The sequence below is a fragment of the Lithobates pipiens genome, unplaced genomic scaffold (assembly GCF_037356315.1).
Source record: "Lithobates pipiens isolate NorthernLeopardFrog02 unplaced genomic scaffold, aLitPip1_a1.2 Scaffold_14, whole genome shotgun sequence".
Taxonomy (NCBI): domain Eukaryota; kingdom Metazoa; phylum Chordata; class Amphibia; order Anura; family Ranidae; genus Lithobates; species Lithobates pipiens.
Genome location: NW_027507728.1, coordinates 234,804 through 248,928, shown reverse-complemented (window position 1 = coordinate 248,928; position 14,125 = coordinate 234,804). Strand labels below are relative to the sequence as shown.

General features: G+C 39.4%; 1 protein-coding gene across 4 annotated transcripts in view; it reads left to right on the top strand.

The window, feature by feature from the left end:
• Nucleotides 1-14,125, top strand: part of WDR5 (WD repeat domain 5) — a 51,973-nt gene that overhangs the window by 17,125 nt on the left and 20,723 nt on the right. For 2 of the 4 annotated variants that reach the window (XM_077479128.1, XM_077479127.1), the window contains exons 2-7: nucleotides 36-170; nucleotides 2,147-2,255; nucleotides 3,111-3,184; nucleotides 3,430-3,519; nucleotides 10,906-10,995; nucleotides 12,289-12,372. In XM_077479128.1, coding sequence (XP_077335254.1) covers nucleotides 90-170; nucleotides 2,147-2,255; nucleotides 3,111-3,184; nucleotides 3,430-3,519; nucleotides 10,906-10,995; nucleotides 12,289-12,372 — 528 coding nt within the window. In that variant the 5' untranslated portion in view covers nucleotides 36-89. The remainder of the gene's footprint in view (nucleotides 1-35; nucleotides 171-2,146; nucleotides 2,256-3,110; nucleotides 3,185-3,429; nucleotides 3,520-10,905; nucleotides 10,996-12,288; nucleotides 12,373-14,125) is intronic. The other 2 variants (XM_077479130.1, XM_077479129.1) reach the window with 1 other exon arrangement.

Below are 14,125 nucleotides of genomic sequence, written 5' to 3'. Positions count from 1 at the left end.
ATGCAATTCTGATTCTTTTGATTCTGTTCTTTCAGCAGCAGGAGGTGACATTACTGCACTTGGTGTGACTTTTGCCAGGCTTATGTACCATGGCGACCGAGGAGAAGAAGCCAGAGACTGAAGGATCTAAAACGCAATCCACTCCTTCATCCTCCACAAACCAGAGCAAGGTCTGTCAGTCTTGTGCTAGCACAAGTAATGTACACCTGTCACCATGAAGCATGACGTTTTGAGACTTCCCTCAATGTGATATTTTATAGAAAGGAGTTTACAAATTGTAGCTGTAACATAAACATCTGAACATGCTTCTGATATCTCAGAAATCACTTGACTATCCATTTATTTAGTTGTAAGACAGGATCCATTATCTGTGCTCATTTTGAGGGTAACCATTTCCACATACATCAATGTAAGGGGGCCGTTGCTTCCTCAGATTCTGTTGAGAAAGGGAGGTAGTAGCAGAGTACCTTGCAGTTTAATAAACGCATATACAGGCAGATAACATACTACATAGAGAGATGTGGTCTTTGCGACAAGTTAGAATTCTAGTTTTCAGTTTAATTGATGGTCAGTCTGCAATCATTGGAGAATTGAATGCATTAACCAGTGTATTTTCAGACATTTATTCAAATATCAGCCTGACTAAAACTTTCACTTGCATATGCTGCCTTCATTTGCTGTCAGAGTCAGAATTTCAAGCTTTTGAGGATGTCGCCCCCCTATTTTTTATTTTTATTTTTTTTTCTTACTGACCAGAGAAAAATATACCAGTAAGGCAGTTCCTCCATGTTTGTTCCAGATTTTGGCTTATTTAATAAAGTCAGTGTAAGATGGTAGCCTCAAAACTTTTATGTTTAAAGTGGGTTGTAAACCCTTACAAACCACTTTGACCTACAGGTAAGCCTAGATTAAGGCTCACCTGTAGGTCCAAGAAATATCTCCTAAACCTACACGGTTTAGGAGATATTTGCCAAAATACAGGCACCGCTGTCTACGGCACGCAGGTGCACTGAGCGCGCTGCTGTCAACGGCAATATGCCGCGAGTGGCGGCTCCCGTGCGGGAGTGACGTCATTGCGGCTTCGTCGGATGACAGTGGCGGAGCAGCGAGACCCACCGAGAAGATGGAGGCTCCGGACTACAGGGGACAGCGGTGACTTCGCTGGCTCCTGTGTCAGGTAAGTGACATATAATGGATGCGATGCACAGTAGTCCATTATGCTTTACCTTTGCAGGGAATCAAAAAGGAAGTAACGCCCATCAGGGTTTACTTCCTCTTTAAAATGCAATGGCAACGGTAATGCCAATATTGCAGGCATGCCTCAATGTAGCCTTAAACGTGAGATGATTGTAAACCTTCACAGCGCATTCTAGTCCGATTTTTAGAGGAATTGGTAGCTATATATATATATATATGTGTGTGTGTGTATATATATGTATGTATATATTCTAATGTGTATATATATTCTAATGCATGTATATATGTGTGTGTGTGTATATATGTATATGTGTATGTATATATATATATATATATATATATATATATATATATATATATATATATATATATATATATATATATATATATATATATATATATATATATATATATATATATATATATTCTATTCTAATATTCTTATATATATATATATTCTATTCTAATATTCTAATATATATATATATATATATATATATATATATATATATATATTCTAATATTCTAATATTCTAATATTCTAATATTCTAATATTCTAATATTCTAATATTCTAATATTCTAATATTCTAATATTCTAATATTCTAATATTCTAATATTCTAATATATATATATATATATATATATATATATATATATATATTCTATTCTAATATTCTAATATATATATATATATATATATATATATTCTATTCTAATATTCTAATATATATATATATATATATATATATATATATATATATATATATATTCTATTCTAATATTTTAATATTCATATATATATATATATATATATATATATATTTATTAGAATATTTCTTCTATATATTGAAGGATTGTTTAAAAAAAAAATATTATTTGAAATGCGTTCCCTCTGTTCTTTGTCAAGGTTGTGTTTAGTAATAACTTGTTTTTATCTTCATTTTAGCCAGCTCCAGTAAAACCTAATTATACTCTAAAGTTCACATTAGCCGGGCATACCAAGGCTGTGTCATCTGTCAAGTTCAGCCCCAACGGGGAGTGGCTGGCCAGCTCATGTAAGCACCTTCATATTTATCATGAAAGCTCAATTTGTACTGCAGTTTTTAAAGGTAGTGGTGTTATGGGGAACAGTAAGGTGATGATGGGTAACAGTTAAGTGATTACAATTTAGGACTTTATTTGGATGTGCGCTATACTTGTCCCTGGAAACATGAAACTCTGTCACCTTCTTTTAAGCACTTTGATTTAGTCATACTGGATTCCATTTTTTCCAACTCTCTGAAAAATTGGCCTGTAGGACAGGCTAAAGGGTTCTCCCCACTGAACAAACCTCCTAGGCTTTTAGGCCAGATTTGATCAGCATTAGGTAATTAAATAGAAGCGGTCAGATCATAACGGTGTTCAAACACCCTAAAGGCACATAAGTACACCTTTTGTCGTAGATACATTTCTGTTAGCCTGGGAAGCCGCATGATACAGGTGGCTGGACTTTTGCACTGACTTTCAGCTAAACTCCACTGCTGCTATTCAACTTGGATTCTCAATTACGAGTATAGTAGAATGCAAGGTATTTGTATTATGTCCAGGGTCTGGAGGATCCCTAAGCACGCAGGGACAGTGTTGGGACTAATGTATTTTTATTTTTTTTTTAAGCATATTTAGTTAAATTTTTAGTTATAACTTGGCATGTTAATTTTAAACTTCTTTGGCGCACATTTCTGTATCTCAGACCTGGTGGAACCTGCGTTAAATGTGATTTCTCCCCTTATTTCTCACACACATCCTAATATAAGAGTTATTTTAAAAAGGAAGACTTGTTTTTTTACAAAATCCATATTTCTTTAACATGATTTGTGTCCTTTTGTATTTATGGTTTTTTCTTTTCTTTTTTTTTTTTTCTTTTCTTTTAGCGGCCGACAAACTAATCAAAATATGGGGTGCATATGATGGCAAGTTTGAGAAGACTATTTCTGGGCATAAGCTGGTAAGTGTTACTTCTCCTCACCTCTGTCCTTGTGCTGTTTTTTTTTTAGCTTTTCATAAGTCTGGCGTGACCCATTCTCTAGGGAACCTTGCCTCATGCAAATGGTCATTTTAAATCTGATTAGTGCAATAATTCCTGACAGGTCACCAATTATAAGGTTACCTCCTCCCAAGGGGCCACCTAGCTTGTGTGTAAATTTACAGTTATATTATTTCTCAGGTTAATGTCCTTTGTGGTTATTTCAGGGTATATCAGATGTTGCCTGGTCTTCAGATTCCAATCTCCTGGTGTCTGCTTCAGATGACAAAACTTTAAAAATCTGGGATGTCAGTTCGGTGAGTTCCTTTTTTTAAAGTAGATATAAGCCATAAGTGAAAGTTTAATTTGCTAAAGCACCATGTATAAATAACTGTTTTTTTTTATTATTTTTTTTTGGCAGTTTTCACAAAATGCAGCCATAACACTTCATGTACACTAGAAGCTCCTAAACTTGTTTAGGAGCACTGGGGGGGGGGGGTTTGCCAGAACTCAAACTCGACTCCATAAAAGCCTAGGTGCCAATGGTCACCTAGGCTTTGTAGCTGGTTTTAGGAGGTTCAACCTCTCTATCCTGAACGCCATTCTTCCGCGTTGAGGAAAGGAACATTTTGACCCCCGGCCACAGTAAAACATGTGGCCTAGGTAAATGACAACCAAGTGTACATGAAGCCTAAGCGATTCAAACTATTTCCTTTTTTTTTCTTTAATCCAGTTTTATTCATTTCGAAATGGACATGAGTAACCACATCAATGCTGACAAAGACATGCGCCTACGTTGTACACATTCATTCAAAGGAATACTTAAGTGAAAGGCCTCCATTTATGGAACCAGATAGCATGCATTATTTAGTTTGTTTTTCCAAATACCACATAAGATTCTGAAAATAACAATTCACTATTGCTTTATGCAGTATTTGCTCTGTAAATACCACATAAAACAGGAGTGAAAGTCAATTCACAAAAATACAAAAGGGGGGGTTGCATGCGGTAAATACGTAGTGGTCCAGGCATGCGATTTATCTTTCTTTTCTTTTTTCCTTGAACCAGCATCCTTCTAATGTTAGAGTTGTCAGGATGCTGCACCTAAAGTCTGGAGAGAAGGTGGAATATAAATGACATTAAGGGCTGGTTCACACCACAAAAATTGCACTCCAGATCTGTTCCGAGTGCGGTTTTGATAAGTTCCATTGTGTGTTTGATACATTTTTGGATGCATTTCAGATGCTTTTTATTCCCCCACTACTGCGGTCTGGTGCATTTCGGTGTGTTTTTGATGTGTTCCAGTGCAGTGCCAGAAATTGTATAACGTACTTTCCATGCATCTTTGATTCAGGAAAAAATGTCGCTAGACTGCATGTGGTGTGACTTGGCCCTCAAAGCATACAAGAAATTTGAGCAAGCACGTACAGAGCTAAATGATTACTAGGGCCAAAAAGTCCCTGTGGTAGGCATAACTTGGTTTTTATTTTTACATGTACGGATAAATGGGACACTTTTTGTTCACAAAAATTTTTTTTTAATTCAAAACCACACATTCATGTCCTACCAAAACTTTAAACTCAATTTTTTTTTTTTTTTTTTTTAAGAATTCCATTCTTATCATAGCAAACTTCATTGAAGGCCTTCTGTTGGTACCCAACCTTCTCTCAGGTATTTTTGGGAAATTGTCAAACTTCCAACTCTTTCTGCACACAACAAAGAAATTATGCTAAAACCATTAATTTGTGAGTACATCTCTACTCATTAATTCTGAAATTGTATACAGTGCCTTGCAAAAGTATTCATTCCCTTGGCTTTTTTAGTGTTTTGTTTCCTCACAACCTGAAATTAACATGGATTGTTTGAGGCTTTGCATTTTTTTATTTTATTTTTTTTTTTAATTGTGAAGCAAACAACAAATAGTCAATGTGCACCTCACTAAAGTCAATACTTTGTAGAGCCACCTTTTTGCGGCTATCGCAGCTCCAAGTCTTTTTGGATAAGTCTCTCTGAGCTAGCCAGAGCTTACCACTAGGATTTTTGTCCATTCTTCCCTGCAAAGGTCCTTCAAGTTGGTTGGTCTGCGCATGTGAACAGAAATCTCTGTGAACAGAAGTCTGACCGCAGATTTTCTATTGGATTGAGGTCTGGGCTTTGACCAGGCCATTCCAACACATTTACATATTTCCCCTTAAACCACTCAAGTGTTGCTTTAGCAGTGTGTTTGGGGTCATATTCCTGCTGGATAAGGATGATCTCCGGCGTGTTCGCACACCCCACGTGCAAAGCCTGCCAGGAAGTCGTCACTGCGTTGATCACAGGCTGTGAGACATTGTCCCGATGCGTGGCTACAGAGATCGGGAAATGTCTCACTGTCTGTGATTAGCGCAGTTCCGACTTCCTGGCGGGCTCTGCACATGAGGTGTGCCAGCGCACCGGAGCTCATCCTTAATGATGGAAGGTTAACTTCCATCCTTGCCTCAAATCACACACAGAATGGTACAGGTTTTGCTCAAGAATATCCTTGTATTTAGCACCATCCATCTTTCCCTCAACTCTGACCAGTTTCCCAGTTCTGACTGCTGAAAAACATCCCCACAGCATGATGATGCCACCATGTTTCACTGTGGGGATGGTGTTCTTTGAGTGATGTGTTGGGTTTGCCCCAGACACAGCATTTGATGGTCAAAATACATTTTTTGTCTAATCGGACCAGAGCACCTTCCTCCATACATTTTGGGAGTCTCCCACGTGCATTTTTGCAAACTCAAAACATACCATTTTGTTTTTATATCCTCACGTCCCTCCATCCTTAAATACACTATATATCCTACTTAAAGAGATTTACGGTATATATTATACAGTATCTCAAAATGAGTACACCCTTCACTTTTTTAAATATTTTGTTTTCATGTGATGACACTGAAGAAATTACTTTGCTACAGTGTAAATTCTGTACAGCTTGTATGTGTAAAAATAACTATTACGGAGATCTGATCAGAGCAGGAGAGATCACTCAGGCTGACACGCCAAGGACATCCGTCTGGATCCCTGATTATTTTAGGGAGAGAAGTAGCTTCTTTGATGCCCTTCTTGACACCAGGCCATCCTCCAAAAGTCTTCATCTCACTGTACTTGCAGATGCAATCATACCTGCTTGCTGCCATTCCTGAGCAAGCTCTGCACTGGCGGTTCCCTGATACCGCCGCAGCTGAATCAACTGTAGGGGAAGACCCTGTAGCTTTCTGGACTTTATTGGGCACTCTGAAGCCTTCTTCACAAATGCAGTAGAAGTGTGTGTGGGTTTTTTTTTTTTTTTTTTTTTTTGTATTAACCACTTGCCTACTGGGCACTTAACCCCCCCCCCCCCCCCCTCCTGCCCAGACCAATTTTCAGCTTTCAGTGCTCTCACATTTTGAATGACAATTAGTCATGTAACGCTGTACCCAAATTAATTTTTTTCCTTCTTTTCACACAAATAGCGCTTTCATTTATTGGTATTTGATCACCTCTGAGTTTTTTTTATTTTTGGCGCTATAAATGAAATGAAATTTTGAGAATTTTTCTTTGTTTCTGTGATAAAATTTTGCAAATTATTATTTTTTTCATTAATTTTGGCCACAATTTATACTGCTACATATCTTTGGTACAAATAACCCAAATTGGTGATTATTATTTGGCCTTTGTGAAAGTTAAAGTCCACAAGATGTGGTGCAAATCATAAACAATTGATCACACCTGGTGGCCTATCTCATTTCTTGCCACCCGAACAAGCCAAGGTATATTTAGTAAGAGGCATGGCGAGGTTTTTGGTGTTAGTTTTTTCCCACAATTCTTTGCAAAATTAAGTGTGTGTGTGGTGTGTTTGTTTTTTTGTTTTTTTTCCTCCCCCCACAAAATTGTCGTAATTTATTTATTTTTTTCTCTCTCGTGACGTGTATACCACAAATGTCCCAAAATACGTTCTGCTACACCTCCTGAGTACGATACCACATGTGTGGGACTTTTTCACAGCCTAGCCACTTAGAGAGGCCCAACATGCATGGAGCGCCGTCACGTGTTCTAGGAGCATAAATTACACATCTAATTTTGTTGACTACCTATTACACTTTTGAAGGCCCTGGAGCACCAGGACAATGACACGTGACAGGTGGCACTGATGATAGGTGGTGGCGTGTGTGTGTGTTTTCACTGTGTGAGTGTTAACTTACTGTTCACTGACACTGCTGCAGCACGGAAGCTCTCCCTCCTCACACGCTGTGTGAGAAGGGAGAGCCGGCAATGAGAGATGATCTCATATGTTTACATATGAGATCACCTCTCATTGGACATGCCGATCGAGTGCTAAATGGCTGCTGTGATTGGCCATTTAGCATGATCTGTGATTGGCTGTGTCCAAGGGACACGGCCAACACAGAACTTCCCCCTGATGCACGGCGGTGCGCAGAGGGGAAGTAAACTGCCAGTTAGCGTCCGCGCTGTAGCCGTCTTTTGCCTATAGCTCGGGGCCGCGGGCGTGAAGTGGTTTGAAGTTCATTTTCATATCAAAGAAGGACTTTGCAATTAATTGCAATTCATCTGATCACTCTTAGTAACATTCTGGAGTATATGCAAATTGCCATCATAAAACCTGAGGCAGCAGACTTTGTGCAAATTAATATTTGTCATTCCCAACATTTGGCCACAGCTGTCTCTCTTCTGTTATCAGAGTAGATTACATATTTTATTTCCTAACCATATAGCTGGTTGTTTATATTTACCACTGCACATACTGTAGATTATTCACGAAGGTTTTTTTTTTTTATCCGCTTATTCGAAAACCATAATTGGCCAACTAATCAGTTTTATAAAAATAATCATTTTTTGCAGCCCTATATCTTTGGGAGGGCACTCCATCTAATCTATTTGATATTTCTATGGTTTTTACCAACATTGTATTGGGTGGCGTGTGTGAGCAGTAATGTCCAGATTGGATTTTCTGTTCAAAATTCTTTATTGAAGGCTGAGAGATTGCAGGCATATCAGGTGACACAGCTTTTATAGCACTAAAGAACACTGACCAAGGATCAGTAGCATTGCAAATGAGGACCCTCCCACATTCTGGGTGGCACCAGATCAGAGCTGCTGGGTAAGTATTTTCTTCTGATTGAATTTTCTAGCTAAAACTAGCTATTTTTATGTGTGTGTGTGTGTGTGGGGGGGGGGGGCCTAGATGGCTTTTAAAAAGCCTGAATTTTGGCTTTGAAGTTTATCTAAACCCAAAAAACACAATATATTGCAACTTAAAGTGGTTGTAAACCCTTACAACCAACTTTGACCTACAGGTAAGCCTAGATTAAGGCTTACCTGTAGGTCCAAGAAATATTTCCTAAACCTACATGGTTTAGGAGATATTTGCCAAAAGACAGCCACCGCTGTCTACGGTGCATGCGCCGTAGACAGCGGCGGGCAGGCCGCAGATGGCGGCGATATGCCGTGAGCGTTGGCTCCCGTGCGCATGTGCCGGAGTGACGTCATCGTGGCTCCGGCGAATCACGGCGTCGGAGCCACGAGACCCAGAAAATGCTCCGGGATCCATGGCAGCGGCCAAGAGGGAGGAGGAGGACCGCTTCGGGGGCTTCGTTCTCAGGTAAGTTATTCATATTGAGCTAGTATGCTATGCATACTAGCTCATTATGTCTTTGTCTTGCAGGATTTTTTTATTTTTTTTCAGGATTTTTTAAAAAGGATTTACAACCACTTTAACAGCATTATGAAGCAGGGGCTTCATTAGTTTTAACTTTCCATGCTAGTAATATTTTCAGCAAGTACAAAAAATATTTAGTGATTTTTTTTTTTTTTTTTTTTTTTTTAATTTCAATAGAAAATGCAGTGTCGCTGTAAAGAAAACACAAAGCACCGTACCTCGTGTAAAACTACTAGTCGCATCATTCCACCTTGTGGTTGGGATAAACCAAGACAGATTTGTTCAAAGTCAAACCTCTGTGACATCCATGGCTCCCTCTATATCAGGGATATGCAATTAGCGGACCTCCAGCTGTTGCAGTACTACAAGTCCCATGAGGCATAGCAAGATTCTGACAGCCACAAGAATGACACCCAGAGGCATGATGGGACTTGTAGTTTTTTAACATCCGGAGGTCCGCTAATTGCATATCCCTGCTCTATAGATACAATGTACAAAATTGTGTAGACATGAAGGGAAAGGAAGTGTGTGGTTGTTGGGGTATTTTTATTATTTAAATTGTCAAGGAAAAGGCCTGAAGATAAAAACAAAACAAATGCAGCTACTTATTCTAAGAACTGGTATGTTGCAATATATTTTTATTTCCAGGCTTAAGTTGAGCTTTAAATAGTGTTTGATTTAAATAAAGTATCAAAAATAGCTGTTGATACAAATATGTAATATTTACAATGCTGTTTTTTTTTTAAGTGGAGCTACACTGCATCTGAGCACCCCCATCTATCGGGAGGGGGAGTTTAAAACAAATGAGTGTGATATGCTTTTACTAATGCTAGCAGTGTAAGGTTTAAAAATAGTCCATGTTTGCGAGAGAACATCTGCTTTAAATTTACACATCCTGGCAAAGTGGTTAGGAAGACTCTATTTGTGTGTGTGTGTTTTTTAATAAACATGTTTATACCTGCTCTGTTCTGTTACTGCACAGAGCACTCCTCTTTTTTGGGTCTCCTCTGCCTTCGCTCTTGGCTCTCCCTTTTCTGTCTGCCACCATAGAAAAATACTTCCTATGGGGGCGTACGTATGGGCTTGCTCCTGAGCTGGTCTGTGGCACACTGGAAACGTTGTTTTCCAGTGCTGGCCAGAAAGGGAGCACCTTGTTGTGGGCAATACAAGCTTCATTATGCTCTCTTTATGCATGGGTACTTGTACAAAGAAATGTACCTAATTTCATATATAAAATGTAATTGGTGCTCTCTCCACAATGTTCTATATGATCATCCAACAATCTTGTTGAATATAATTACAACCTTACAGACCACTTTAACCTATGGGTAAGCCTAGATGAAGGCTTACCTGTAGGCACAAGAAATATCTTGCTCCTGTTAAGGAGATATTTTCCTTAAAAATGGGCACCAATGTCTACGCGACGCATGCGCGCGGTAGACAACGGCGCGGATGCGCTGAGCGTGCCGTTAGTGAAGGCGATCATGCCCTGCGCCGGAGTGACGTCATCGCTGCTCCGGCCAGTCACGGCGCCAGAGCAGCAATACCCGGAAGTCACTCCAGGTATCATGGCGGTCACAGAGGTTAACGAGGGTCACTTTGGGTGCTTTGATCTCAGGTAAGTAATTCATATGCATACTAGCTCATTATGCTTTTTTCTTTTTCTTTTTTTGTGTGGGTTTTTTTTTATTTTCTCCTTTCTACCCCCCCCCCAATCCCCTCCATCATTTTTTTATTCAATATATAGCACATTGTGGATGCGACACCAATTAAATTTTATGTTTTTGTTCAAATGTTCGTGTGTGTGAAAGGTGTTGGCAGTTCACAATACATACTCATGCAGCGTGCAGGATTCAATATATCATTTTACCTAATTTCATGTGCTTGAGCTGGCCCCACGAAAGCTTACACCTCTGTTAGAATTTTTTGTTGATAAATTCCTATTTATTCGAGGGCTATTCATAAGAATTTTAACCTGAAATAACTTTTTTTTTTTTTTTTTTTTCTCTCTTGATAGGGAAAATGTCTGAAGACCCTAAAGGGCCACAGCAACTATGTCTTCTGCTGCAATTTCAACCCACAGTCCAACCTCATTGTGTCTGGTTCTGTAAGTATAATTTTTCAAAGTCTAGAAGGTATAGTACAAGCCAGTCAGGATAAAAATATCACTTTTGAAAATGACTCGGACACACCCTACCTGCTAACTGGCTATAACTTTCATTCTTGCATTTTTATATTTCACCTATCTTCCCTGCAAGCTAAATTCCCCCGGTTTAAAGTATTGTCAAAACAGCCATGAATCTAAGCATGCGGCCATTGTGTTCCCCTTGGTTCCAGCTCCAACTTCTTTGTAAGCCCCAAGTTGCCCAGGCATTTTTTTTTTCATCAATTTTTATATTGATGTAAATGTAAACATTTGGAGAGGTACATTGTTTTTAGGAGGATATACTACAGTATTAACATTTACACTACATATAAATGCAAACATGTTGAGTCTTTTGAGGGAAAAAAATACTTAACATTGTAAGCATCGTTTGAACTTTACAAGCATGCACAAACTTTGCTATGACTAAACTATGGTTTAGGAGAAATGAGTAGAAAGTGTTTTCCCAGCATACAAACTCCTAGGGGGACTATCTAATGGGAAAAAAAATGACTTTGCCAATGTGTCCATGCAAGTGTAACGAATGATACCCATAATGTTTGTAACCTTAAATAGTTTCCTTGTTGCATTTCATTCCCTAATGTTGGTAAAACCAAAGAAATGGGAAGAGTAAATCTATCCCATACACTAAAGAGGACTTTTAAGAATGAGATGAGCACAGAAACTCAATTACGCTAGTCATTTTAATTGTACAAATCTCCATAAAAAAATATCATAAACAATAATTGGTAGAAATGTCAACAACATATGGCATATTGTTTTGATATATGTTCCTAGCATAAGCTTGTCAATAGTGTCAGATCTAAAGACTCAGTCTGGCAGACACTAGATCATATCCTTAACTGAATGAAGCGTGCATAATAAACTTTTCCGTATTTGCCTTGTATCCACGCCTCTGTTGAAACAGTGGATACGACACTCAATGTGGATGGGGGGGAGAAGAGTTATTTCTCTTATATTCACCGACCGACACAGCTCCTCTCTGCAACAAAATGGGTTGTTAGTCCTATCACTGGAGATTACTAGGCAAAGTTGTAATACAACACTTCATAACTTAGTTCCACCCAGGTTCGTCATGTAGTACCTCCGGTCCGTCCACCCTTACCCCCTTGGGATCTGAACCTGGTGTTATCGGCACTTCAAAGACCACCGCTTGAAAATAGGGAGAGTGTTGGTGTAATGCAAATCAAGACTTTAGTCTAGCGTAATACATTTATTTTCTTTGTTTTTGTTTAGTTTGACGAGAGTGTCCGAATATGGGATGTGAAGACAGGGAAGTGTCTGAAGACGTTGCCTGCCCACTCTGACCCTGTCTCTGCTGTAAGATGTTCTGCTGATGTGGTTATTTTATTAGCTGTTTTCTACAAATATATTCACATAGCTGGATTTCAAAGGGATCCAGAAAGCTGAGGCTTAACTTTGTCTTCTACATGTCCTGAATTCAGACATACTGGAGGCTTCAAGACAATGAGTGGCATCAAGCTATTTAAGATATTCTGTAGTTTGGGGAGTCCTGTACACTTTATTTTTATTTTTTGGGCAGATAATGTGCAGGAAAACAATCAAATTGAGTTTACACCCAAGAACACATTTTAAATATTGCGGCCTACCAGTCTTTTAGATGTGATTAATTTTTTTTTTTTTTTTTTTTTCGTTATTCTACCGGCAGCACACTTCTTTTTTTTTTTTTTTTTTTTTTTTTTTGGTGGCAATGTATACGTTGCTCCTAAAGCACTTCAAAGAAGCTGCTTGCCTGATGGTGTGTGTTTTTATTTATTTTTTATTTTTTTTACGTCCTGCCAGCGCACCTTCAGGCTTGCACGTTGGAGTGACAGGAGAGGTGCTATAGCACCTCAGTGTGTAAGGGGTCTAATATTTAAAACTACAACAGTAAAAGCAGTCTGTGTATGCAGCATAGCATGCTTGTTATACTTGGGAACTTGAGAAGGTTAATCCTCTGCATTGTATAAAAAGCTTTTTATCCTATATGCACACAGATCCTCCCCCTCCGGCACTGCCTATCTGGGGAAGCCCAGCTAACACAGGCACCTGCACATGCTCAGTTGTGTTAAGCTGGAGAGAACATTTACTTGTTCTCAGAGCTAGCCATGTCACATGGGGGCGTGTATACAGGCTGTAGTGGATATCTCCTCCTACCTGAACTATCAGCACTGAAGAATCTGCAGTTTATTATGTAACCGTGGTATACAGATCATCCAAAAAGATGTATAACTTTAATGTTTTAATGTAAAAAGATGTATAAGCTGTGGGCACTAGGAGGGGGGCGGGTGAACTATTTTCATATTACTGGGTTTAGTAACACTTTAAAGTCTTTTTTTTTTTGTGTTTATTAATAGTCGGCAGCTACAAAAACAGTTGCCAGCATCTCTACTGTGGGCACCTGGTTGAGACAGCTGGTGCCCGAGTCGCGCTGTACCTCCTTTAATGGTCCTAAAAGTCTTCTGGGACCTGTGATGTGTCTAGGACCTAAACTGTCCAAAACTAGGTAACACCCCCCCCCCCCCCCCCAAAAAAAAGACATGCTGAATGTGACAGGAGGAGTACTTAAAGTGGTTGTAAACCCTTACAAACCACTTTGACCTACAGGTAAGCCTAGATTAAGGCTTACCTGTAGGTCCAAGCAATATCTCCTAAACCTATATGGTTTAGGAGATATTTGCCCAAAAACGGGCACCGCTGTCTACGGCGCATGCGCCGTAGACAGCGGCGCACTGAGCGCGGCATTTCCAAGAATGGAGCTGCCGCGCGTGTCGACTCCCGTGCGCATGCGCGGGAGTGACGTCATCGCGGCTTCGCCGAATGACAGCGGTGGAGCTGCGAGACCCCACCAGCAAGATGGATGCGGCGGACTACAGGGGACAGCGGCGACTTCGCTGGCTCCTGTGTCAGGTAAGTGACACATAATGGACTACTATGCGATGCATAGTAGTCCATTATGCTTTGCCTTTGCAGGGAATGAAAGAGGAAGTAAACTCATCAGGGTTTACTTCCTCTTTAAAGCGGAATATCCACTTTTGGGTGGAGATCTGCTTTGAGTTTAGAAGAAGAAAAG